Below are 27,313 nucleotides of genomic sequence, written 5' to 3'. Positions count from 1 at the left end.
TAGTTTTTCTAAATTTCATTTGACTCTATGTGCCTATAGGGGTGGGTTGGGGATGGTGGCAATGTAGTATCTGGATATTTGCCGCGGGACGAGGGCTTCGATTACCTCTCTCTTTTTTGACCATACATGTGTTTGCACCCCTGCAGTAATTACTCACCCTCATGTTGTTCCAACCCCGTAAGACTTTCGTTCATCTTCGGAACACAAATTAAGATATTTTTGATGAAATCTGAGAGCTGGATCACTCCCTCATAGGCTTCTATGGGATCGAAACTTGACGGCAAAATCAACTCGTCAACTTATTGTAAGGGTTCCATTGTCAATTGTGCTCACTCCTGTTGCGTGTCCTCAATCTGGCAACCTGTGTGAGCATCGAGTTTGAAGAGGCGGGTACGGGGAAAAACCCATTTCAACCGCTAGCTGTCAATATTACATACTGCACCTTTAAGCCATGTTAAGAGTTTTTGACATTAGAATGTCACTATTAAGAATAAAAAAAAAAAGAGTAAAATCAGCAAACGCGAGTATCATATTGCAGTGTGTCTTCCATTAAAAATTAATTTTGTCAATTTGTCTCCACATGCCCCTGTTCTCTTATGAGTCTTTTTCTTTATTTTAAACCCCTCATGTCTTCAGGTGGTGTAAAAAAGGAGATGTATGACCCCATGAACAGAAACCCTTTGTACTGTGGGGCTGATCACACGGCCCTCTGGGAACTGCAGAAGGTACCAAGACTAACACTGTTTTTCTATTCTTCTCATTATTACTGTGATTTGTGCTCTGACGTCATGCTCTGTCTTGCAGCTCTCCCTTCATTTCCATCCCTCCGTGGCTCTTTTTGCTAAGACTCTATTGCAGGTAACAACTTTCAACTTGTAATAACTTGTTTAAAGTCACCCTTAAAATGCTCCCTATTCACTCTATTGGTACACACTCCTGGTATTATTGTGAATAATTTACCATTGCATGAAAAAAAAAGTTTGTCTTTTGTAATCTTTCATCCAAATGTAGAAACTTACTCCACCTCGAAACAACACATCCAGTGTAGACAGCATCACTGGTTATAATGGGTTCTGTTGTCGCATCGCTCATGTCTAATGTAGACACGCCGATAGATGCCAACAAACAACTTTTCATTTTAAGAGTGTACAGAGACAAGAGAGCCTGTTCCAGATTCTTTCTCTGCTATTCACTGTTGCTTGGCAAAATTGTGTGAGTGCCACCTAGTCAGTTCAATGACAGCGGTGGCTCCGGGCACATGACCAATTGTTTGGCCAGTTTTTTTTTTTTGCAGTGCGACAGAAAATATCTAAAGATCCCTCCTTGTAGAAAGAAAATTTAATTGACTGCTGAGGTGCAAATGTTTGTGTCAGACGCAATTAACAGCAAATTAATTCATTCAAATTAAAATGTTTATCATAGGGAATATGTCTTGTTATAAACAGGCCTTAGAACTCATTCATACAGAACTAATTTTTCCATTCCACAGCGCTACATTTCTATTGTTTTTCCAATGTAAATGCTAGAAAACATGCTAGAGGGATGTTTTCTGCGCTCAAGTCAAAATAAGTTCAACTTTTAAAAACACGTTTCTAGACCTTGCGCATAAGTCAAATCAAGTCCCCTTTATTTATATAGCCTTTAAACAATACAGATTGTTTCAAAGCAGCTTTACAGAGATAAACAGGGAAATAATGATTCAATAATGCAATCTGATTTTAATTCTGATAAGCAAGGCTTGAACTATGGAACTTTTTAATAGATTTCCCTCTGGAATATTCCACTTTGGAAACTGTAGACTTACACGCGCACACGCACACACACATTAAAGTATCTCCCGCTATTGGCCTTAAAATTAAAGGTGAATGACGCTGACAGGTCTGAACGACGCCGATCACAAGGTCTGACAGGCTGACAGGTCACTCATACTTCATTAAATAAATAATAAACTGTTACTTTTGCTTAAATACATAATACATGAAACTGTTTTGACAGTATATTGATTATGTAGCTAAGGGTGTTGAGCAGAGTTACGCACAGTGATACAGACCGGTGAATCGGTCATAGCCATGCATCATAAATAAAACAGCTATTGACCAATCAGCATTAAGGACTGGAATGATCCATTTTATAAATGCTTATATAACACAGTACAATTTATACAGTACAAGTTTTTTCATTTTATTTCTCATTCAAACCAGTTGTAGTTACTGGTTCAGTTATTTTATAGCTATTAAACCATGTTAAATGCATAAAACTCAAAGTAAAATATTGGTTATCTATATCGACCACAACAAACAATGAAATATTGACATCAGCTCAGAATTTCCATATCAGTGCATCCCTGTATAATTGGTGCATCCCCACTGCAATAATTTCAATTTGAGAAAAAAAAAAATCTCCGTTTTCAGTTTATGCGTTTCATTATTCAGGGTTTCTGCGGGGTTGTAAAAGGTAGTAAATTAAATTATGCCAAATTAAGGCCAGTAAAAAGTAGTAAACGTCATCTGACGAGGTAGTAAATTTTCGAAGCCCCATCTAACTGGGTCTATATGGTTTTCAATTAGGGTAACTTACGTGTGCAGGCCTATTTCCTTACTAAACTTCCATGAATTTATTTTTATTTTGAGTCGAACCCAAAGACAGAGAAAAGAAAGGTCGGACCTGAGTGAACGGAATGACGTCACGCGATGTGTACGTTGGGCGGTTCAAGCTGGTACCTTAGCTTGGCGGTAAACCTCTGCTCTGCGCGAGTTTACCAAGTAAATATGGGCAAGTGCAAGTTTTCGGACCTCTGGCTGGAGGACGCTCGGTTTAAAGACTGGCTTAGGCCAGTAGTTGGAAACAGCCGAGAAGCTTTTTGCAACGTTTGCAAGAAAACGATAAATATTACTTGGATGGGGGTGAAGGCGGTTAATTCCCACAGGGAGTCTACTAGCCACCAAGCCAGGATGCGGGGACGTAACACCCAGCTACTGCTGTCGCTGTTTTGCGCTGGACCAACGGCTACATCGACGCCATCAACCTCCACTGCTCCCTCAACCTTGCCTGCTCGCTCCTCGCAGTCCACTGCCAGTAATCCTACCACCAGCATACAGACGATCCACACTGAGTGTGATACACACTCATATACACCTACAGAACCTCTCCTGACTTTCTCTTTCTCGCTCTCTCTGGTTCTCTATCTCTCCCTCCCAGTGTTGAAATTAAGTTATAATTGCCTCATTAAATTGTGATTAAATATGTTATTAATTCATTTTGGAAAGATATTTCATGTCTTTACTTGTCACTTTACTTAACACTTAACACTGCTGCATTTGAAGTTTGAAGCCGTGTTGGTAGTAAAAATATTGTGATGGTAGTAAAATAGGTGGTAAAAAGGTAGTAAATTCAATTTAAGAATCTCTGTATAAACCCTGTTATTGTAAAAGGGAAAAAATGTTTTTTCCTGGTGAGTTTGTGTTATGGATGCCACTACACACTGATTAAGTGCTGTCCAAGTAATGTGTATTTAAGCTATTCTGACATATGTTCAGTGGTTTCTTTAAAGGAATTTAATTTATTTTTGTGGATGTCCATGTGATATTCTCAGCACTATGCAGTAGAAATGTTTTAATAATAGATTTTCCAGGTAATTTTTACATTTTTATTTAGGTAATTCTAAGAGATGTTATGCAAAACTCCAACCTGTGTGGATATAAAATGTATTCTTTCAGGGTATCAGAAGCAGTATTCTATTTAATTACTGTAGGAATGTTGAAAAATATATAGTTGACAAGTAACTGTGTGTCTGTCTAACTGAAAACGTCTGAGCTTCAACAGGATTTTTCTTCAGAGCTTGTCTTGACATTTATTTTAATTTATTTATTTGGTCACTCTTTATGAGTAGTGGTGTCTACTATAAGAGCAGACTACTACAAAAAAAAAAAAGTACAATGTACTTATTGTGATGTTGTACTGTAAAACACTATTGAGGTGGGATACGGGTTTAGGACAGGTTTGGTGGTGTTAAAATGTAAGGAAAAGGTCAATCATTATTTGTAATTACAGAAATTAATTGGAGCTTTAATTACATGCAGGTAGTTATAATAATAATAATAATAATAATAATAATATAGGTTCAATTTTAAACGTATGTACACAAGAAGTGCATTGTATCAAATTTTTTATTTAAATGTTAGTACATAGAAGTTAAAGACATCTAATATAAAGTGGGACCTTCATTTGACCCCCAGGGAGAGTTCATTCTGTACACGGGGGATCCGCTTCAGGACTTCACACTTATCCGATTCTTAGATCGCTTTGTGTATAGGAATCCAAAGCAAATGAAGGGAAAACGTAAGCAAACTCAACAAAATTACAATTTAAGCTCTTGAACTGGTGACTTTATTCATTTTGCTAAAACTATTCTTTATATTCTAGAAAACACAGACTCTACGCTGATGCAGCCCAAGTACAGGAGGACGCTCAGCAATGTAAAGTCATTACCTGGTGAGTCCTGCATTTTTGTGGTTGACAGGTCAAGTAAATGAGCTTCTCTGTAGAGTTTTTTTTTTTTTTTTTTTTTACAGGGTGTCCGCGGATCCTTAAAAAGTCTTAAATTAGATTTTTAAAATTTAAGGCCTTTAAAAGTCTTAAAAAGTCTTATTTTTACTTATGAAAGGTCTTAAATTTTAGATGGCAATTTGACTTAAACATATCTAAATATTTTCTAAATTAGAACCATCTAATTAGCGTACTTTTTTTATTTATTATTCTTTCTTTGTGGTTCACGTGACATTTCGCGTCATTCGCGGCAGCGTTACGTCCATCTCCTGCAGACCTGCACGCGCGAAACAGGAGGAGAGAATGAGAAGTGAGTTGGTAAACGTCAGTTTAGTTCTAAGTTCAGTCTTTATGTTCGTAGTGGTGTGCGATGTGTATTGTCTATTATTATGATATTGTAATCATTGTTTTAACGATGTACTGCGAGCTGACATCGCTTTGGTCTCGTACTCACTGCGTGATGAGTGCAGTTATAACGTTAGGTAGGCTATATGTTCCCATGAGTTTTTGTCTCATATCATATTATGTTGTTATCATAGACCTACAATATCACATCAGCAAGACTTCCGTTTTCCCGTGCACAATTGCAAATGTGATTATTTATTTATATAACAGTAATTAACAATAAATTAACATTGTGATTTAAATTTTATAAACAGTAGCCTATTGTCAATGTTGTTTGTTTCCCCTTTATTTCGCTGACGAGAATTTCAAATTGAAGCCATAGCAGAGCCTCAATGCAACAGACAGCGATGAGTTTTTGACTGGAATCCGCGTTTTGAACGAATCAATTTAATGATTCAATGAACAGTCACTTGCTTCCCGAATGAATCAGCCGTTTGAACGAATTGGTTGAATGAATGACTCCCTCAACTCACTTATTAAAACAGTGACTTGCCGCCACCTACTGGCAGCTTTAGTTTCACATTTAGAGTACTTTTTAATTAGAATGTTAAAATTAGAAATCACAGTTCATATTTAACAATCTCATAGCTTTATTTATGCAATTGTAAATGCAGTGTAAATATATTAATGCCAGATCTGATGCCGCCACTGTGTCACCTCTGCACTGCAAAGGTGGATTTTGATTTAATGATTTAATTTGACTGGTAACAGTGGTATTGTGTAATTATTCTAATATAATTTAATTTAAATGTTAGAATTTGACATAAAAGGTGATGCATACATCTACAAATGCCAATATAGAGATGAAAATGCCACTGGAAATCAATTTAAGATGGCAAATATTACCCCTTAATAAAAAATGTTAATTTTTGTTACTATTATCTAATTATTACCCTCAAAACTTTGAAAATATCGATCGAGACATATTTTGTCAATATTACACACCCCTAATGCATGGTATTAATTTTGATTTCTTCGGGTCTTAAAAAGGTCTTAAAAAGTCTTAAATTTGACTTTAAAAAATGTGCAGAAACCCTGTTTTAAATAATGGAACTATGGACATTTATTAAACATAAAGGCAATTTAATCATAAAATGACTTGTTTTGCATTTATAAATGCCGTTACTTATAATATTACATGTTTTTTTCTTGTAAATGCACATTTGACAGTAAAGCACTGAGCTTGAGTTAAGATGCAGATAAAATTAACTTTTAACAACCTAATTTTTATAGGGGGAAAAAATTAATATTCTGCTCTTATTAAATGTACTATTGTTCTCCTTCAGTATCATACTGAACTGACAGGTAGATTCAGTGATTATAAAAGGAGTGCTCTTTACTTTGTGTAATTCTTCACAATTTGAAGTTTTTGTTTTTCATGACACTACTTTTCCTACTTCATACTTCAGAACAAAAAGTATCAAACTTTGACAAATTTATTTCTTGATGATTTGGTATTTTATAATAGGGATTTCATAACATCTAAATATAAATGTAAAGCCAAATGTGTGAAAATAAACTATTAGGGAGTGGAAATGGCAAAAAAAAGTTGATACATGCTCCTTTGCCGCCATCTACTGGTTATAATGGTAATTTCGTATTTTTTTTTTATTTTTAAATATAAGCGTTTGTTTCCCACGTATTAATGCTCCTACCTCTTAAAACTTTTGATTTTAATCTTTGATAGATGAACAGATACTGTTTTTGGTTCTGACAGTAAAAATAACATTTAAACTGGATAATATTTATAGCTTTGAAGTGCTGGAAGAAGTGTTAAGCACTTGAAAGTCTTTGAAAAGTGCTTGAATTTCACTCTTAAAAGGTTGTACGAACCCTGAAATGAAAAATGTATAAACATTTAAGTTCAAGTCAGCGCTGTTTGATCTGATATAGTTTATAACAGAGAATTCTGTGCTGAATTTGAACGTTCCTCACTATATCTCACAGCAATGTTATTAATACTGTGGTGAATTCAAATGCTTTCTCACTGAATGTCCCAGCGTTGCATAGTAACTTGTCACGTGATCGAGACGGGCCCACGATTATCTGAGGTCACGCTTTTTTCTTCTCTTCACAGAGAAGCGCAGTTTAGTTCTGCTTTTGTTTCGTTTGCCATTTGATGTTTCTCATATGGAACAGAAATGGCAACTCTTAGTAGTTGGGCAATGTGGTGGTGACAAAAATTGTGTTGCACCTGCTAGAAAAAAAGATCACACATTGTGACCATTTGGCCCCAGTCTAGAGCCCTGCAATGAACCATCTTCAATCTTCTAATGAAGATTGAAGTAATGAAGTCAATAAATGTTTGATGAACTGAACTTCTAACGTTTCTATAATGCATTCAACTTTTGGACCTTATTTGTAGACAAATTTGCTTTGTAATTTTAGATCTAAAACTTGTGTAGATTTTGTGTATTGTTTCTTATGTATGTGAAAGTTAAGTTGTATGGTAGGTCATGAACAACAAGACATTTTAGGTTTTTTTTTTGTAGTTAACTGTGATGAATATCTGGCCAAAGAAGAGAGTCAGATACCTGTGGATGAGGTGTTCTTCTACAGGTTAGTAGAAGCTTCAAAGCAAATACAAAAGACTGTTACTTAAGAGTGGATGAAAACAATGTAACTTTGCTGTTATGTGTCATTCAGGTACTTTAAGAAGCGCAATGCAGAGAAACGGTGGAAAAGGCCAAACCGAAAGGAAGACAATGAAAGTGTGGAGGACGTTGACGATGATGAATTTGATCGGGTTCTTGGTAGGCCCTGAAATCAAAACCATTCAGCATTATACTTTTGATCTTCCTATTGTGAGTAACCTGCCCGAAATTTTGTCTCCTCAGATGCTTTTGAAGGAGACAGCTTTTTCACTGAGTTCAAGGATGATGATTTGGACTTTGCAAGGTATGTTCAGTGCTGTTTACACTTCTTATCTAAAGAAGAAAACATAATCAAATGGATAATCAGAAATGATCCATTTTTGATAATTGACCACGAGTTGAGTTGAGTTTTCCGGTATTTTGCTGCTGATGTGTAGGGTTGTGCGGTCAATCGAAATCATAATAAGATCACAATGCGAGCATGCATGATTTCTAAATGGCAGAAAGCACGATTTCTCCGCTACTCCCCACATTGTGCAATCAAAGCCAATCAAAATGCAGCATGCCTAAATCTAGAGCAAGAACAGAACAGTGTGAGCTTAACATTAAGACATGGAGAAAAGCATAGAAACAGGGAAGTTGAATTTGAATTCAGGGCAGGAGAAGGCAACTGTCAGACAGGTTGCTCACGTCACATCTACGTCATCAAGCTCAGTTTGAGTCTGCGCAGTACGCTCAGCCATCAGGAAGTGAGTGCTTCTAATTTGCTTCACTTTTCTCCGTTGAAGTCTATGGGGTCGCTGTGTCCATTTCTTTTACTGTCTATGAGAAAAACGCGTTGTCCTGATTCAGTATCTGCGGTATCTATCGTTTTTATTCTGAGAAAAATAAATTTGCTTTGCTTTGCTTTGTTTATTTATATATATATAGTGGTTCGTGGCTTGATGACTATGGGAAAGTGTGGGTCCCATGGTCAAACCAGTTGAGAACCACTGTTCTAGGATAGCCTATCCATGGAAGGTTGCAAATACATTGCACAATTATTTTTGTATTCCAAAGCTGTGGTGATGTTTTGTTGTGTTAGTGAATATATTATTTTGCACAAATCGTTGTAAATGATCTTAAAATCTTTATCCAGTAATGTTAATAGCAGTTAACGTGGCCAAACGATCTTTGTTGCAGCAATGTGACGCTTAATTCCAAGAAAGGTGAAGATCCAGAAGACTCTGATGTCTCTGACTCTGACGATGACCTTGATGATGAGGAGGTCTCTCTGGGCAGTATGGAGGATTTTGAAGATGAGTTGGAGGATGAAGGTGGAGAGTTCATGGACACAGAAGATGCTGCTGCTGATGATGATGATGATGATGAAGCAGGTGTGTCAAAACAGCAATTTTCATTATCAAGCTTATAAGCATGATTTTGTAATTTCAAAGATAATGCAAAATGAGAAGAAATGGAAACGATTTCCATTGGAAATCTAAGAAAGAAAAAAGGTAATTGTATCATCTGGATGACTGGCCCTGATTAAAGAATCGCTTTTTTTGGTGAATATCACACAACCTGGTGAAATCCTTCTTCATTGAATCCATTGGGAATGGTAACTGGTCTATACAGCTATGGTGTTTTCAGTATTTCAGAGCAGTAAATTTGAAGCAGATGCAACTCTACACAAACTCTCATTAGTATATATAATGTAATAGTGTTTTTGTGAGATTTACCCTTATGTTTTTTCCTAATCAACTGAATCGACTTTTTTTCTCTCTTGTGTGTGTGATTCCATCGTCCCAAAGGCGCTCAACCTGTAAAGAAAAAGAATAGAACAAAGGACCAAGCAGTGTTTGCATCAGCTGAAGAGGTAGATGGTTTATGGGTTAAATACAAGATCCATAGAAGTATTTTTGATATGCTCAATGTTTTTCTTGTTTGTTTTTAAACTAAATTAAATCAATATTTGATGTGACCACTCCTTGCCTTTTAAACCTGTTTTATTTCTTAGGTACACTTACACAGTTAAACAGCAGGAATGTTCCAATCTTTTTTATATGACACAGACAGCTTGCTAATATATGGAAGGGCTTAACCGTAACCTTTAATAAACCAGTTTACAGTTGAAATAATTATTAGTGAATTAGATGTGCACCTAGTTCAGAAGCACCTTTCAAATGCAGCTGAATGAACCGGAAATGTCTTTCTAAACAGTTTGGGTGTTTGCTGGAAGAAAACGCAGGCTTGAAGTTTGAAAACACTGGTATGAATGCAATGGCCAATACGGACAAAGCCGGTGAGTGCTGATAATAGATATTTTTGTTTTCCAGTGAAAAAAATGTTGATATACAATTAAAATGCTTAACTTAATATCATTCCTGCATAAACTGTTTCTGTGAGTGACATCTATTGAAAGAAGAAACTACAGACTTGCTGCTTTTGTGCAATGAAATTTTTCCTGATTTCCCTGTGTCTCTTCCATCAGATGTTAAGCAGCTGAAGTGGGAAGTTCAACGGAATGACTGGATCCTTGGGAGAGATGTCCAAACTCTCAGGAGGAAAAAGGCCACATTCAACAAGAGAAAGTTTGGAGTAACCAAAAAGGGTCAGAGTGTCAATAGGAAGAAAATAATATCTTAAGTCTTCAATTTCTTCTCCAGTTTGATGGACCAGACCTCCTAAACTGCTTCACGGATACATGAACCATGCCCACTGACTGAACCTGTAATATACGGGACAGGGACGAATGCTATTCCATGTTTCTATTAATATATTATAGCTGTAGTGTTGTTAAATGGTTTAGTCAATATTGGCTGTTTCACACGTGTTGTATTAAATCCAGGGTTCCTATATTCTTTGGAAAATGCTTAATTCTGTTATGCTTTAAACATTTTATATTTTAACATCTCCCTTGAAAATGCCTGGTGTTTTTTCTTTTCTTTTTACAATGAATACAACTAACCTGGAAACAAAAGAAAAAAATAATTAGATCAGGGTTTCTGCAGGTCTTAAAAAGGTATTAAATCAGAGCACAAGTTGTGCATGCAACACACATGCATTATAGCATGCACTGCAAAAAAAAAAAATTCCTTAAAATGTCTTGTTTTCAAGTGCAAATATCCTTAGAAAGCAAGACATAACATCGTTATTTTGCTTTTTTAAGAATTAAAGATGAAATTAATTGTTTACATGTAAAAACAAATGTCAGTTTAATTTAAGCTTTGAATTAGTTTGATTTGTCTGAGCCCATTGGCAGATATTTGTTCTCACTGTAATCATAAACTCTTCATTTTGGTCAGTTTCACAGAAAAAGTAGACTTATCTTAAATCATATTGCTTCTCAAGTAAATGCATCTGGATTTAAGAATCTTTTGAAATTAGAAGTCAATTCTAGAAGTCAAATACTGAACACCAAGAATATTCCCTTTTTTTTTTTTCAGTATGAGAAGGTACAGTAAACATGTCCATATTCTAGTGGTTGGGAAGCTTTTTTTTAAAACCACAAAACCATTTAAAAAGTAATAGCTGTACATTGAAACTTTAAATTGTATACAAAAACAACTTGTGTTCAATCTTTTTGGCTGAGGGGAAGTTTCATAACTTTATAAGCTATTTAACTTTGCCGTTATATGGTTGGACTAGAGCGCTGACTTTGTATGTTTAACTGAATTGTTTGCTTTATTTGTATATCTTTTTTGTATTTAACAAAAAGAGACTGGGTTGAGTTTTGTCATTTTAAATTTTAATACAACGAAGATGATCTGTAATGTTGTTTACTGCAACATCTGTTGTTTAGTACAAATGCACATATTGCCTGGACCATATTAAAATGTTTAATATTTTTATATTATATTTAAAACGAAAAGTGGCAGGCTTGTGTTTTATATTTCGTTTTGTTATAAATAGGCAGACGTTATATGCAGTGAATATAATCAATACGCGTTGCCTGAACCACATTTGTGTGGCTATAATGTTTAAGATTTCTTTAAATGTAAAACGAAAAGAGTTAGTATGGTGTTTTATAACATAGAGCATCACAGTCCCGCCCACAGCCCGAGAGCGCTTAGGTTCCGGAAGTAAATTTCCCATTCATTTCTCCCATTGACGTTTTGGAAAATCCATATCTAAAGAGTTTTAGAGCATGTCTGAGGATAACCAGCTACGGCTGAACTCATAGGCATATAACATATAATTTCGAGTGAAAAAACGACGAGAAAATTTAAAAAAAAAAGTCAAAGGTACAAGACTGTACATATTTTAATTTCCGAGCGAAGGAACTACTCATCCCATAAACCACCGCGCCTCACTGAAGTCGACTGAAGCAGAGAATGTCTACTCTCAGTACACTTCCGGCTTCTGAACTGGTTGCAGTTCCTCTCTGATTCCATATGAGGGCGCTCACAGGACGAGTGCAGAATGAATCGAGGTCTATGGCGCTATACCAATAAAAATCCACTTTTCTCAGGATATAATTTTTTGTCTAGTAATTTGAATGTTGTATTCGAAAGGAGATGCAAATAAATTACACATTGCTGGGTGTTAGATTTTTTTGAGTCACTTATTTGCTTTAAAAAGTATTTTAAAGTGTCAATGACGTCATATACATGTACGACCAGAGATACTGCTTCACGGCAATCCTTCGCTCACTCTGGTGCGTTCGCGCTCTGCACTTTCTTTTCACTCGAGGCATGGACAACACAGCTGACACAGGTAAACACACTTGCTAGAAGAGTTTTTGTTTTGTTTGTTTCTGGTCCCGCTGCGGATGACACGATGCCATCAAGCGGTATCTCTGGTCGTAATCAGTCCTTCACTGACCAATCAGCGTTCATTAGCAGAATGCTAGCGTGTTATGGGCAAGTTGGGCAACAACAACTCAACTTGTAAGAAATCGAAAGGACATAAGTACTCGTTTATTCAACTTTCGACCTAAAACCCATGTTGAACTTGCAAAATCTACAATCAGATTTAAGATTTATCAACGGCAATCGGGTGAAAGACATACATTTAGCCGTCTAGCCCCGTAGACTCCCATTCATTTTGCACTCATGGCGATCGCCCCCCAGTGGAACTCTGGTGGTACTACAACCAAAATTCGGTACAATAGAGCTTTCAAGTTGAAGATCCCTGTGAATGAACGTGTAGATAAATAGTGTAGGAACTCGATTTGCGTGAAGAAATTAATCATAAATGTGCATGAAAAAAGTTTTTAAAAAGAAAGTGTGAGTAAAATTACTTCCGCTGTCAAAAACGCTCTGATCGGAAGTGACGCAACGGCCGGTAAATCTCATCTCTTCGTAATGGAGTCAGACAGTGAAGAGGTTGCAGTAGGGGTTAATGTAAACTCTTACGATGGGCCATTGCCGTATAATTATGAGCCACCTAGGCAAGAGAGGGGTCAGGCAGAGTTAAGGGGAAGGGTAAATGGACAGAGGAGAGAGATAGAGTTGTGGTGTGAGGAGAATCGGTGGAGAATTGGGCAGGTGTCTTGGTGAGTTACCACAGGCTATAGCTAATTGTGGCTAACGTTGTCTCCATGTTTATCACATTGCATCTTTAATAAATCATATTTTGCAATATTGCTGTCGACTTTGTTGTTTTTCAAGCATCCATGTAGATTGTCACCATATGCAACATGTGTCTTAAAATGTTGAGTTTAGATCCCAGATTCTAATGAATGCTGTAGGCTATAACGTTAGCTTACATCTGTGACGGTCAGCTAGTCTGGACAGGGATGGAAAAGCTGTGCATTTCTGCACAACATAGTTTATCGTGAAATTTTGTAGAAATTGCTAGCTGATTTTTTTAATCAGTAGCTGCTTTCAGACCTAGGTGTCCGCATGTTCTGCTTCTGCAGATGTCAAGCGTTTGGGCCGTATATCTGAACAACATAACCGGCCAGCTGGAATTCCGAACTTAGCCGGCTGTTATACTATTCCCCTCCTAGTATTTCCTAGACATTATGTAAATGAGCTCGCATGTACTGCGGAGTACATGTATGAAAGCAGTTAGTGTTCCGGTTAGGACGGGAATATGCTGTTCATGTAAATATAGTCATTGTTACAAGGATATTTTATTGTCACGTGGAGGGATACTGGGTGTAAGGCATGCAGATCAATGCATCTAATTGACAGCCTATACTGTGCATAAATGTGTGTGTGTGTGGGGGGGTCGTCTTTTTACAGTGCATATTTACATAAGCTTTAGGAAGTAAGTAGGTAGTCTACATGTCGTTTCTTACAAGGTCTTACACCATCCACTAGAGCTACAAGGAGGGAAGGAGAGTGAGTTTATCTTAGCACATTTTGTTTAACAGGTGCTTGTGTGGTAGATGTGAGGCTATGCCATCAGCAGTGGAGAGTGTGTGCTGTAGGGAGGTCGACGCCTATTGGACCCTTGTCCAAACCCTAGATCCCCCAGAAGACATTACCTGCCTCACACTCCATCCAGGGTTTGAAGCATCCTGTCTGAATCCTTTTGTGCTGCAGATAGCATACATGAACTTCAGACAGGAGCATGGCCCTCTCCAAGCCAGCAGACCAGAGTATGTTTTGAGCAAAAATTATTTCACACTGCAATTTAAAGAACCAGCTTTTCTACACCAAAATAGTAAATCCTGTTAAGCAGGTTTTTAAACTCAGTGGTTTCCATATACTTACTATAAAAACAATTTTGGTGTTGTGTAGTACAGTAGAATATCAGCCAACAGGACATGCAATATTTACCATTGGAATTGTTTATTATGAAACCATGGTATGATCAAAATGTAATTATGTCCCAATCTCCAACACAGGCAGTTCCGATACACAGCATACAGGCAGGTTGTCCGCTGGGCGTACGGAATACTAGGCAGGGACATTAGGAAAGCCATACCTTTGTGTGTTGTGTCAGCAATAAGGAGGCAGTTTGCAGAGGAGGGACAAACATACAAAGGTTTCCAGTGGCCCCGCTTGGAAGATGATTAATAAATCCATAGTGAAACAAACTCAACTGGTAAAATTGATCTTTTATTAGATGTTAAAGCGTGAGTGTTGTGCGAGATGGAGGCTGACTGCCTCATCCTTGGCAACCTTCTGGAGGGAAGTGGTGAGGGGGGGCGGGGCAGCAGAGGACAAGACAGCACTGCTTTCTTGTAGGGCCTGTGGTGACTTTGAGTATTCCTCTACCAGAGAGACCATAAGATTTGTTGCGTATCCTTGAGAGAAATGTTTAGAACACATTTAGTAACATGGTTGACCCACATAAAAAAGATATTGAAAAACTAAGTGAATCTACTAACCGTAAGATGGTTTCTCCTTGATGGGGTGGACTACCCAGCCACCTTTCCGAAACCGTGGGTAGCGAACGGCGTAGCGTGCCTCACCCTCACTGGTTCGAGCTACATCTCTGTTGCCATTACTATTGTAATGTAGGGCCGCCAAGAGAAGTCTGTAGGAGATAAGGAGATAGAACATTAGGTCTCCAAAGCTAACCCAGTGCAGTGAAATGCAACAGAAATACATGACATTAATGTTTTCAGTTCAAATGGGTCTAAGACAATGACTCATCTTTGCAATTTTTTTTTTGTTGCAAATAATATGTAATGCAGTTATCAATCAATAACATTTTGGTCTGCTATACAAGACTGCATTAGTTTTTAGCCATATTCATTCTGTCATCATCCTGCTACAAAAGTATTGCAATATCCTGAAACTGAAAATAAATGCCTAATTTTATTAGTATTGATACTTTTGAGTGATAACACTACCTGCTGTACATCCCAAGAAAAGAAAAGCCAGTGTGTTTGGGCGCAAAGTGCAGAATGAGGGAATGGTAGGCCTCCAGGGAGAATGTCTGATGCTGAGGTGACAATTGTCGAATATCCTTTACCAGTGCTTTCCTGGCAGCTACACTCTCCAGTTTAGTGGCTGCTGGTGATCCTAAATAAAACATATTATGTCATATAGTCTGTCGCATTTCATAACACAAGTAATTATTAGTACACATGGGGTTACGTATAGATAAAACCAAACTAAACTTGACAAACTAAACATTTGACATCTTTTAACATAGGCTACTATGTTGTACCTGGTTCCAGCCACTCCTTGTTTCTTGCCTCTCCTTCCAACGGTGGATGTGCGCAGCTGGTAAATGCAGGAGTGCTGTGTTCATGTATGTCCTGTACATGATTTATCATACTCTGCCATTTTGCCTGCATCTCATCTGGATCTCCTGTAGGAGTGGAAGCTGCGGTCCAGTACAGATGGTTGATAATGGCTGGCCTCCACAGCTTCAGATCCTCACAGTCCCTCTCTTTTGCAGCAGCATCCAGTGCTTTCTGTACGCCTGTTCCAGAGCAGACAAACAGAGCAGAGCAAACTAATTATTAGGAAAGTGAATTTAACTACAAAAAACAAGTCTATTATATAGAACTACCAACATCACAATACATACTTTTCCCAATATGCCAGACATCAAAGAAATGCCTTGTTCCTTCTGAACACATTTTCTCACGTACCCACTTGGCCACCTAAAACAAATAAGACACAAATTGATTTTATAGAATTTAGAACTTATTTTGAGTGATACTGTGCATGTCAATGCTGTTCAGCTTTAGATCTCTCCTAGCATCATTACCTGCCGATTTCTGTCTGTTATCAGAGCAGATACTTGCATGTCTTGGTCCATCAGGAACTGCATACTCCACTTTAGACCCTCTAGCTCACACCAAGAGCTGCTTGGGACTTCTGAGCTCTGTAAAACCAACGGATTATTACTGAACAGTAACAGTAATATCAGTAACTAAATCAGACGCAAGATTTTTATGTGACATCAACTTACTTGGACAAGTTGAACATCTAAAACTTTGTTAATTCGATCCTCAATCAAGGAGTAGCTACCATATTTGGCACAGTGTCCAGGAGAATCTGATCTAAGAACGTCAAAAACAGTTACATTTAGAGGTTAATGCAAAAACACACTGACCTGTTCTACATCAGTAACGTGAGCTTGACCATTCTACCTGCAGTCACCAGACAGGATCAATCCACCCCCAGTCTCCTTCAACTCCCTGATGATCCCCTTCTGCTCATTCCTCCAGGCCTGCACGATGGTAGGGATAGTGTAATAGCGCTGATGGCGGAAAAAAGTGCCGGGACTTATGCACTGCAGTCCAAACAGCTTCAGCATCCTGATTGTCTGAGTAGCCATGCAACCTGAGAAGTGGATGGCACCGCTGAGTAAAAGGTTGCAGGCAGGCATGTTACGATGCACCTTCTCTTGGTTTTGCCAGTAACGCTCATAACCACAAGTTCCGCAGGCCTGAAAGATGAGAGAAGATTCAAGACTCAAGCAGCTTTAAGATGAGGCAGTGAAATACCTGTATAGTTAAGACACAAATAATGAATATACATACTGTACATTCACAGACTATAATTCAGCTCCTCACAGACAGTTGACAAATAAGACATTACCTGCTTGACTTTTATGAAAGTTCCTTCCGGGTGCATTATGTGTCCCTGGGTTTCCCCACAGCATGCAGGACAAACCGTGAACAAAGACAGCAACTGCCTCTGGCAAACAATGAACTTGTCAACAGCACTGAAAACAAGAAAAGGAAAAAACACATTAATTCTGACTATGACATTTTTTGATACACAATCAGACATTTTCCATTAATAAAAAGGTTTTTACTTTGGGTCACTGAGAGATTCCAGCTCTTCTGGTTCCTCCTCAGAGGACTCGCTCAACATCTCCTCCCCGGGACTCCATGACATATCACCAGCATGGGTGATGATATCAGAAAATGACCATTCATCATCACTTTGTTCAGGACTGGCCAGTGGAGTTGATCTGCGATGCTCAAACCTTTCGGTTTGAGTCCCCACATCCACCATCTGAGGCTTTACCTGAACAGCTTAGATGAAAGAGATTCATCTTAATAATTGTTCACCATTGTACATTCATTGGCAACAACACATGCACTAATCTAATGCATCCCAGTACAAAATATATTTTTCTAACATTATGAAGTTCATAATTTTTAATGTTTACTGTCTGAAAAGTGTAAATTACAAAATAGTAACCATGGAGATCATGAAAAATTTTGACATGTAATCCTTATTTGTGATTGTATATGGCATGTATGGTGAATGCTAGATATAAGCTAACTACCTAATGAACGATGTAAACATCTTATGTTGCACTGTGATCCACGATGGACCACTACTGGCTCAGGGTCCGTTGTAGAGATGTCTCCATCTACATCATCTTCAGGATCTGAAGTGGCAGTTGCACCCGCCCCGTCTTTGCTGGCAGCACTCTCTCCCAAAATCTGAAAACAAAATCACAACTTTAAACTTTAAAAAAATGTAGTCCTTTCATGAAAATACCCCATTCATGCATTATTTAAAAGACTGCTAATCTTTTCAAAATCTTTTCAAAGTTGTCCCGAGCTGCATTCCCTCGCATGTGCCCTGTTGATACCAGCTTCACAGAGAGAGAGCCCCGGTCGCGCGCGCACTCTCTCTTCGGATGCCAGGCGAAAGTGTAAAGCATTACTTGGATGCGTTTTGGAGACGGTGAAGTCTTGTTTACAGAGTGCGCGCGCGCGACAGGGTCTCTCTCTCTCTCTCTCTGCTCGAAACATGCACACTGTCACAAGCCAAGCGCAGCAGTTCATCTATTACTCACCGATCAAATAAAGCTTTGGCGGGACAAAAATTCACTTTGGCGGGCGCTAAACCAAGTTCAATGCAGGAAAATTTATGCGTGAATTTAACCGAGTAGTAGGCTAACGTTACATGAACCTGCATGCACTCGCACAAATGCGACCACATAAAATTTTGACTCCCACATTCTCAGAAAATGGTCGCAGTCTGGAAGCCTGTCTTATTAGTTCAATAAAATAAGTGTCAGGAGGCTCATGTGCAGCCTCACGGGGTGTAACAGGAGTAAGCTAACGTTAACAGCTAGGCGGGCTTTCGTGCCTTCATGGTGCTAACGTTAACTTCTCAAACTAAGTCATGCCAAGACTAATCCATTATAACATCAAGAAAAATACATTTGCAGAAATTACATGCAGAGCTACATTTCGATGCAACAATTTGTATAAAGTATTATAAGACTTACTGTGCAAAGCTCCCGTTTTCGGCGCGCAGATTCTCTGCTAGTGCTAACGGACTCTTCATCCCGCCAGATTTTGCTGGTGGACTTGCATGCACCGATGGGACAGCTCCATTTGCCAGCCTAACCCACTCTCTTCGTCGAAATCCCATGCGAAATTCCATAAGATCTCCTTGGTTGTAGTTGTCCGGTGTGAAGTGTTTTTCGTATACCACCGTGTGTCTTGTCACAGAGGAGGCAGCGAAATTGCCTCTCTTTGCCTGGACGAAACGTATCCAAGCACGGAAATCTTTGTGTTTCTTGTTTGGAAATCGGTGGACCCGATGGCCAGACAAGTTGGAGTTGTTGCTTCCAAAACAAACACAAGAATTCACCATTGTGACAACTCAAACGTACTATATAATAACGATAACGACAAGCTCTCTTTTCTATTACCACCTCTCAGACTACGTAAACCCACACTGAGAACCAGGGTCCAGGGCAGCGCCCCGCCTTTGTTTGCCTGTCCTTACGTCATATGACGCGTTCTCTGGAAAAGGGCGGTTTTTTGAAGCCTAGCTTAGAATAGGTACACTTTTTTCTTAATTTCTGCCCGTGGGTCTTATAAAACATGTGTATTCTTATGTATGTCTTTTTGAATTGACATTTTCATACAAGATTCTGTATAAATTAAGTTATAAAATTAAATTGAAAGATGGCCTTTAATAGGGAGTGGGCAGGCTCTCCGTAGACGGGCTCTGACTGAAGCCACAACCGCAAAAGTATGGCGTTCCGATCGGCTCTTAAATGCAACTTTGCAACATGCAAACGTCTCAATGAACGTCTCACACAACGTCTTATTTTTTTTTCTTTCTGCTATTTATTCCATTCATTTTAAGACGCAGACGTGACGCCCCAGGTAGCCAGCGGAATCGGGCCAATCGCGGCTGAGTGTCGGCTCACTCGGCTGTGTACTGGTATCGGCTCACCGGAAGTGAGCCAGCTCTGGCCCAGTAATGGTTGCCAGATCTGGCTAGGTTTTGGCTGTGTGTAGCTGGGCCGATTGTGGTTGAGACATGGCGCATTAGGCACATTAAATTATAAAAATGCCACAATTCATAAACTTCAAAATGAGGTTTAAATTCATGATTTAATTTATATATATATATAAAATTTTTTTTTTTTTTTTTTTGTGTATAAGAATTGTATTTATGTAATGTTCTAATTCTAGATGTTTATGTTTGTAAATGCTGCGTGCGTGACTTTGACGTGTTTTAATCTATGGTTTTAATGTGCGTGCTCGTGAACGTCCGAGACGCTTTTTCAAACACTGGAGCGCGTAGAGTCGCCATGGAAACGGCGGGCCACCACTGCAACTGATGAGCAGCAAAACCCTCTCTCATGGTGTTTTTATTGCTTTCAGGTGAGTTTAGTTTCTTAAATCACACGAATAATACACACAACTGTGCTTGACATTTATCTTATTTGTAATTGACACGCTTCTGTTGAATATTTACTTATAGAAATGCTTTATTGTCTTCGAAAAAAATCTGTTAGCATCTCAACCGTTTTCAGAAAAGGTAACGTCATAGGCTAACTAGCTTGAGCTTTTGTTTATGAAAGTTTGGGGTTTTAATCACATCTTATTATGTAGATTAGATGTTTTTAATAGTTTTGTTAAGTGTTTTGCTTGGAAGTGAGCTAATTTATTTAACATAAACGTATGTATTATTTAACAGAAACATGTGCTGTTAATCGGTGACGTCACTTACATGGAGCGCTAAAATTGGCTGAAACTAGCTCAATGGTAAACAAATATTGATAAACAAATGATTTGTGATTTCAGCAGCAACAAAATAACAACAGAGGGGAAGCTCTACTATTGCAACATTTCTGAAGAAAGCTGCTGCCAGAGAAAGACACAGGTAAACTGAGGAAGCCCATTAAATAACTTTAAATCTATTTTCTCACATGGTTTTCACCTAGCAGTATATCACCATGCATCTGTTTTCTTTTTTTTCTTTTTTTTAAGAAGGTTTTGACATCCAAACGTAAGTGACACTGTTGGAGCAATATGAATAGGTAAATCTAAAAACATAAATTATGTTATGCTAATTTAAGAAATTATTTTCTGTATGTTATTCTTTCTATTTTCCTTGCCTTTAAATAAACCTGCCAAGCGGTTTGTTGTGTTCCTAGATCCTTCCATGCTGATGGCCTGCACAATAGCAGAGTTCAACATCTCTATGGCGCTGTGAACCCTATGATTTGTAAGTAAAACTTTCAACTAATGTCAAACATACAGTATTGGTATTAACGGCATGATAACAACACCAAACACACCGCCAAGATGACATCTGCCTTGATAAAGGTGTAGGTGATGGAGTGGCCAGTATGTCTCCAGATCTGAACCCTAATGAGCAACTGTGGGGCTTCCAGAAGCAGAAGGTGGAGAAGCGCCATGTGTCTAACAGCCAGCAGATCTGTTATGTCATTATGGAGAAGTCCGGATAATTTTGCTGACTGTCTTGTTTGTTCTCGTTCATCAAAATGAACAAATCTTTTTTTCCAAGTCATTTCGTTAATTTAAGGGGCTTTAAATGTTATACTTTTAAAGGTGCTCTAAGTGATGTTGGGTGTCGTCACTTCTTGTATGAATGTGCTCAGCACCACTGCTCACTATACACAAAATACGCGCGATTTATTACCACTATTATTTATGCATTTAAGATTGAATTCAGTGTCTGGAGTTATATCCCTTTGTGGTGTGTATTCTTCTAATTTCAGCTCCTGAGTCCATTTTGGGGTGATGGTCAAGACAGAACCAAACGAAAGCTGGACTGTAACCTATAGGCCGTGGGCCAAGTCTGTTTTTCTCCTTTAGTTTTCGATTTGATAGATCTCCTCCAGGGAACTGGTTCATTTTTTATAATTAGCTATATAAATTGTTCTTGAGCACATTACTGCTTGTTTCCAACGTCAATTGTTGCACATTAAAAATATAACGTAGATATAATCTCGCTAGCTAACCACAAAATGTTAGCCGGAGTAAGAACCAATCAAAGCTCGTGTTGTTACCTTGTCAACTTGAATTGGCCAATCACGTCATTATTTGATCCGGTGCCCAAAGACCCGGATGTGAACTGAAGTCGCGGGTGCGGCGGCCGGTCAGTGGCCAGTTCTCCGTTGGACGTAACTTCTCCGTTTTTTGGCTACAGTGTATGGCTGCACGGTAGGTAACTGGCTCTAACATTATCCGAAACATTGTAAAAAGTCTGAATGTATGGGTCTTGGCATATGTACGCCGTCAAAATAGCTACCGCTATCAGTATTTGTTCAACTAATGTAAGCCAAGTTAGTACCGAATGCTACACACGTGGGTAATGTTAAGCTATTTGTCGTTTTAAATGTAGTATACAAGTTGGCTAGCGTTAGCATCTGAAGTAACTTAGTATGATAGGATCAGCTTTTTGTGTCTTGTGTTTTTAGTGTCAGTTATGTATTGATTCTTTCTGCATATGAGGTATCCAACTGGTAGGAGATGGAGGAGCTCTTTTTGGGAGGCTTGGGCCATCTGATGCAGAACGCAAAACCCGAACCTTGGATGCAGTGTCATCACTGACTTCCTCTGGCAGCAGTTGGGCTTTATCTTCATTGTTATGGGACACCAGGTAGGGGACAGAACAAAGGGGACAAATAATGTGTTTATCAAAGTTTGTTACTTTTAATCTAGTAATCTCACTGTTTAGATATGGAAGAAAACATGTAATGTCTTTGTTTCAAATAAAACATTCCTAAAAAAAAAAAACTAAAAAAACAATGACTTGTGTTCAATTCAGTGTCAACCTTACACTATTCACTGTAATCTTACACAAAGATAGTGTTAAAAAATATACAGTGTTCAAAAATGTACAGTGTTCAAAAATATACATTAATTAAAATCACATTGTGTAATTAAGATTCACTGGTATTGTGAGATTTATTTATCATACATTTTTAAACTAACTACAATACACACCTACATAGCCTACATGATGCACTAATACACAATTATCTTTATAGAGAATTAGTAGAATTGATGGATTTGATTAGGGATGTCCCGATACCACCTTTTCACTTATGATATCGATGCCGCAGCTTTGGATATTTGCCGAGACTGATATCAATCCGATATTTTTATTTTATTCTTGAACTAATAATAATAAAATATATGGAAGCACTTTGCTCAATTAGCCACATAAAAACATCTCACTCAAATGGAGAACAAATACTTCTCCAGTATACAGACCCTTTCCAAAAAATTTGAATATATAAAAAGTTTATTTATTTCCATAATTCCATTCAAAACGTTAAACTTCCATAGATTATAGATTCAGGGCCCACACGATTTCAAGTATTTAGTTGTTTATTTGTACATAATTTGGGCTTCCAGCTCATAAAACCCACGAAAACAGGATTTAAAAAAATTGAATATTACATGAAATCACACAGTAATTACACAGTGATACCATGGTCACTGAACTAGGTTTTGGTTCTTTTGGCAGTGTGGGCCGGTGCAGATCCTGCTGGCAAATGAAGTCAGCATCTCCATAAAGCTTGTCTGCTGAAGGAAGCATGAAGTGCTCTCGAAATGTCCTGGTAGACGGCTGCGTTGAGTGGACAGCACAGTGGACCAACACCAGCCGATGACACGGCTCCCCAAACCAACAGAGACTGTGGAAACTTCACACTGGACTTCAAGCATCTTGGATTGTGTGCCTCTCCATTCTTCCTCCAGACTCTGGGACCTTGATTTCCAAATGAGATGCAAAATTTGCTCTCATCAGAAAAGAGGACTTTGGTCCACTGTGCTTTATTAAATCCAGAGTCAACGCAGCCGTCTACCAGGACATTTTCAGAGCACTTCATGCTTCCTTCATTTTCCAGCAGGATTTGCACCTGCCCACACTGCCAAAATAACCAAAAACTGGTTCAGTGACCATGGTATCACTGTGTAATTACTGTGTGATTTCATGTAATATTCTAATTTTTTTGAAATCCTGTTTTAGTGGGTTTTATGAACTGGAAGCCCAAATTATGTACAAATAAACAACTAAATACTTGAAATCTTTTTTTTTTTTTTTTTTACCTTTATTTTTACAGGCAAGTCATTAAGAACAAGTTCTTATTTACAATGGCGGCCTGACAAGTGGAATAACCACTTAGGGAAAGGGAAAGAGGGCTAAAATAAATACATTAAAAACATACAAAATACAGTTTAAAACACAACGCAGTAGACAACAGACACTTATAACCAGCTAAGTGTAAAGGTACATAGAAGTGATAGTGGGTGATAAAAAATAATAACTATGTAGAGAAGCAAGTGCATATATCCGTGAACAAGGATGATATAATAGTTTTGAAGGATGCAATTGAAATGAATGTCTCCAGTTTGAGAATATTTTGCAGAGCGTTCCAATCGCGGGCGGCAGCAGATTGAAAAGATGCAAGACCAAAGGCAGAGTTGGTTTTGGGAACGCTTAATTGAAGATGAAGTGAGGACCGGGTATTATATTAAATTGTGTGGGCCCTGAATCTATAATCTATGGAATTAATGGAATTATGGAAATAAATGAACTTTTCCATGATATTCTAATTTTTTGGAAAGGGTCTGTATAGTCCACAACAACAGTTGATAATGAAAGACTGTCACCCTTTATTCAAAAGACCTTGAGATATGTTTGGTAATTGTACCTGAATTAATTTATAATTAATATGCTATATTTTAATATATTTGTTTGCTTAAAATTTGAATTAACTAACTTTATTCTCATCTGAAAAAATAATGTATTTCTGTAAAAAATAATACTACCATTAAAAACACATTTTATTTTCTATTTAATCAATGTAGAATGTGTAACTTAAAGTTAACAGATTAGTGCTCGGTTTGAGGACAAGAAATGAAAACCAATGCAATATGATGAATGTCCAAAAGATGAGATCATTTTTGCTTTTAAACAGCGTGTCTGTGTGTGTGTGATTTTGGTTGGGGACAGTTGTAGGTTACAGTTTGACAAAAGCACAATTTGTGTTTTACAGAAATATAAGTTGGCTAAACACTTTGCAGTTTTAATGATGTCCTGTATGAACAAAATGACAGTGTATGGTTTTATGTTTCCACTGTTCGATCGCGCCCGTGCCTCTCTCTCTCTGAAACACACACACTGAACAAATGATGCCCATCTTGTTTGAGAAAATAAGGTTATTGCCATAGCATCACAGTCCCGCCCACAGCCGGTGCCGGAAGTAAAAATTCAATACAATTTCTCCATTGACAGTTGGGGTATAAGCCATAAAAACGTAACCATACATGGTAGACTTAAAACCAGCTACGGCTGTACTAAGCGATTGTATGCTCATATAACCGCCAAAAGTTAATGGGGCACTAACCTTGTTTTGAGATAAATGCCTTTTATTCGCGATGTCTTGGAGAAGTACTTCATTACCCACAATCCTAAACAATCCCACAATCCCACAGTGATGCATCTGATTGGTGGAGCTCGTGTAAACCCCGCGAAAGTTCGTGAAGACTCAAGATAGATAAATAGAAAAAAAAAACTAAAACTGTTGCGTTTTTTTGCACGGTATCACTGATGTGACATTTGAACCGAGGAGTCTTCATATATGGTATGAGTCATATCAAGCATTTTATGATGCCACTGTCAAAACAATATTTAGCTTAGGCATACCCAGAGCCATAGAGAGCTCTTCATGCATTTACTGAACATTTGTGTAATAATTCATGGCAAGTTAATAAACTTAATATGATGCACTTTCTGGTTTGCTGACCTTCACTTTTTAATTTTCACTTGTTGTTATTAAGAAAATACATTAAATGTTATTAAAATTAAGGATGAACTATAACTTCATGAATAAAATGAGCATGGACCACAAGTGGGAAATTGTTGAGGCATTTGTCAGCAACCTGCCCGTGGGCCGCTGAAACTGATGAGCAGAACGCAGCGCGGACTGCCAGATCTCACCCGTGAGCCGCGGACCGCCAGCCATGCTTTCCAGTCTATTTACACAATTACTACTGAAAGAACTGCTATAAACGGCACAAGAAAAAGTTCGCGTGGCTGTCGTCAGACTTTAAAGTCGCTCTAAAGGCTCTTTCGCGGTTGTGGCTTCAGTCCATAGACTGTAAAAAAATAGTCGACTTCAGTCGACTTCAGTGAGGCGCGGTGGTTTATGGGATGAGTAGTTCCTTCGCTCGGAAATGAAAATATGTACACAGTCTTGTACCTTTGACTTTTTTTGGATTTTCTCGCCGTTTTTTCACTCGAAATGATATGTTGTATGCCTATGAGTTCAGCCGTAGCTGGTTATCCTCAGACATGCTCTAAAACTCGTTAGATACGGATTTTCGAAAACGTCAATGGGAAAAATGAATGGGAAATTTACTTCCGGCACCGAAGCGCTCTCAAGAGAGCCTAAGTCCCTCCCCTTCCGGTCGACCACCATGGGACCTTATTTCGGAAAAATATTGTATGGTAGTCAATGGCGAGAGACAACAAATATTTTGATCTCGTTTGAATTGTGCCCTGATTTACACATATGATGTTTGTCAATTTAAAAGATACATTTTAAAGTCAAGAAAGTCGCAGCTTGATGTAAAACTGCTGAGGTATAAGACTGTGAAAATACGTAATTACAAAGACTACAAACCCAGAAGGCGCACATGCGACGTCATACCTTTTCTCTCAATGAATGAAGCTAACTTTACTGAAGCTAACGTCTGTCATTTTTTCTATAGTCTTACATTATAATCGTAACGTTACGCCGTCATGCCTGAGTGTTTTGAACCAGAATACACACATACGAGCAACGGATCTTGTGACGTACATAGTGCGAGACGAGAGATGTAGTTCATTGAGCGATTTTCACATAAAACTAAACGTTACTCTTCTGTTTTATGACAAACTGCGACTTTCTTGACTTTCATAATTACCTTTTAAATTGACAAACATCATATGTGTAGTTCAGGGCACAGTTCAGACGGAATAAAAAGATAAGTTATCTCTCGCCATTGACTTCCATACATATTTTTTCCGAACTAAGGTCCCATGAGCCGGAAGCGGAGGGGCGGGACTTAGGCTCTCTTATCCAGTCACGTGACCCCTAGCCGCGTGTCAGCCATTTTGACGGAATACTTCAGCGCACTACATACATGAGAATGCGGATTATCACGTTTTATTGCTGCGAATTGATTAAAATAATGAATAGTGGTCACTTTATTTATTATCTTGAGCCTGCTGAAATGTTCCTATAAATATATTTTCTTTCCAACTGTGCAATCTGAATAAAAAATAGGCTAAATATATTTATCGACTAAGCTGCAGCAGTCCTATGCTCGTCTTCCCATTAACAGTTTTTTTTTTCTCTTTCTGACATTTTATACCGGTTGGGCTTACATTTTTTAATTAAATTGACTATAAAAAAAGATTGCTTGTGTGCTGGTGTTTATTCCAGTCTTTTAAAATAGTTGAATGAATGAATGCTCGCGAGGTGCCTGTAACGATGTTAAATAGGCTAACGTAGGCTATTTAATGTAGGCTACTCAGGGTAGAGGAGAACGACAGTCAACTTAGAATATTATAGCATTTTGGCCATAAACATGTAAATAGTGAAAATAATTGACATTGAAAAATGACACAGAA

General features: G+C 38.1%; 2 protein-coding genes and 2 long non-coding RNA genes across 4 annotated transcripts in view; 3 read left to right on the top strand and 1 right to left on the bottom strand.

Annotated features, from left to right (window-relative positions):
- The window catches only part of cebpz (CCAAT enhancer binding protein zeta), a 69,494-nt gene extending 57,421 nt beyond the window's left edge, over nt 1-12,073 (top strand). The window contains exons 5-15 of the mRNA XM_081379424.1: nt 637-725; nt 805-858; nt 4,236-4,338; nt 4,423-4,491; nt 7,443-7,509; nt 7,597-7,703; nt 7,788-7,848; nt 8,727-8,920; nt 9,338-9,402; nt 9,747-9,828; nt 10,018-12,073. Of these exons, the coding sequence (XP_081235550.1) occupies nt 637-725; nt 805-858; nt 4,236-4,338; nt 4,423-4,491; nt 7,443-7,509; nt 7,597-7,703; nt 7,788-7,848; nt 8,727-8,920; nt 9,338-9,402; nt 9,747-9,828; nt 10,018-10,172 (1,046 nt within the window). The 3' untranslated portion in view covers nt 10,173-12,073. The remainder of the gene's footprint in view (nt 1-636; nt 726-804; nt 859-4,235; nt 4,339-4,422; nt 4,492-7,442; nt 7,510-7,596; nt 7,704-7,787; nt 7,849-8,726; nt 8,921-9,337; nt 9,403-9,746; nt 9,829-10,017) is intronic.
- A 2,183-nt stretch (nt 12,074-14,256) lies between these two features.
- Nucleotides 14,257-19,105, bottom strand: LOC308698276 (uncharacterized protein). The gene is made up of 12 exons (XM_081378214.1): nt 18,642-19,105; nt 17,685-17,844; nt 17,205-17,427; nt 16,985-17,111; nt 16,534-16,832; nt 16,353-16,443; nt 16,149-16,265; nt 15,966-16,041; nt 15,600-15,857; nt 15,280-15,451; nt 14,812-14,960; nt 14,257-14,727 (listed from the first exon to the last, which is right to left on the bottom strand). Exons 3-12 carry the CDS (start codon nt 17,405-17,407, stop codon nt 14,543-14,545), a joined length of 1,677 nt encoding a protein of 558 aa, XP_081234340.1. The 5' UTR covers nt 17,408-17,427; nt 17,685-17,844; nt 18,642-19,105; the 3' UTR covers nt 14,257-14,542.
- Nucleotides 19,106-19,974: 869 nt separating this feature from the next.
- On the top strand, nt 19,975-20,850 carry LOC308698281. The gene is made up of 3 exons (XR_014031044.1): nt 19,975-20,037; nt 20,461-20,539; nt 20,814-20,850. It is a non-coding gene; the product is annotated as an uncharacterized lncRNA (long non-coding RNA).
- An 889-nt stretch (nt 20,851-21,739) lies between these two features.
- Nucleotides 21,740-23,785, top strand: LOC308698183. Its single transcript, XR_014031033.1, has 3 exons — nt 21,740-21,846; nt 22,138-22,285; nt 23,159-23,785. It is a non-coding gene; the product is annotated as an uncharacterized lncRNA (long non-coding RNA).
- The last annotated feature ends 3,528 nt before the right edge of the window (nt 23,786-27,313 follow it).

This window comes from Scardinius erythrophthalmus (genome assembly GCF_964197995.2).
Source record: "Scardinius erythrophthalmus genome assembly, chromosome: 11".
Taxonomy (NCBI): domain Eukaryota; kingdom Metazoa; phylum Chordata; class Actinopteri; order Cypriniformes; family Leuciscidae; genus Scardinius; species Scardinius erythrophthalmus.
The sequence above is the reverse complement of the archived record's forward strand: the minus strand, read 5'-3'. Positions and strand labels throughout refer to the sequence as shown.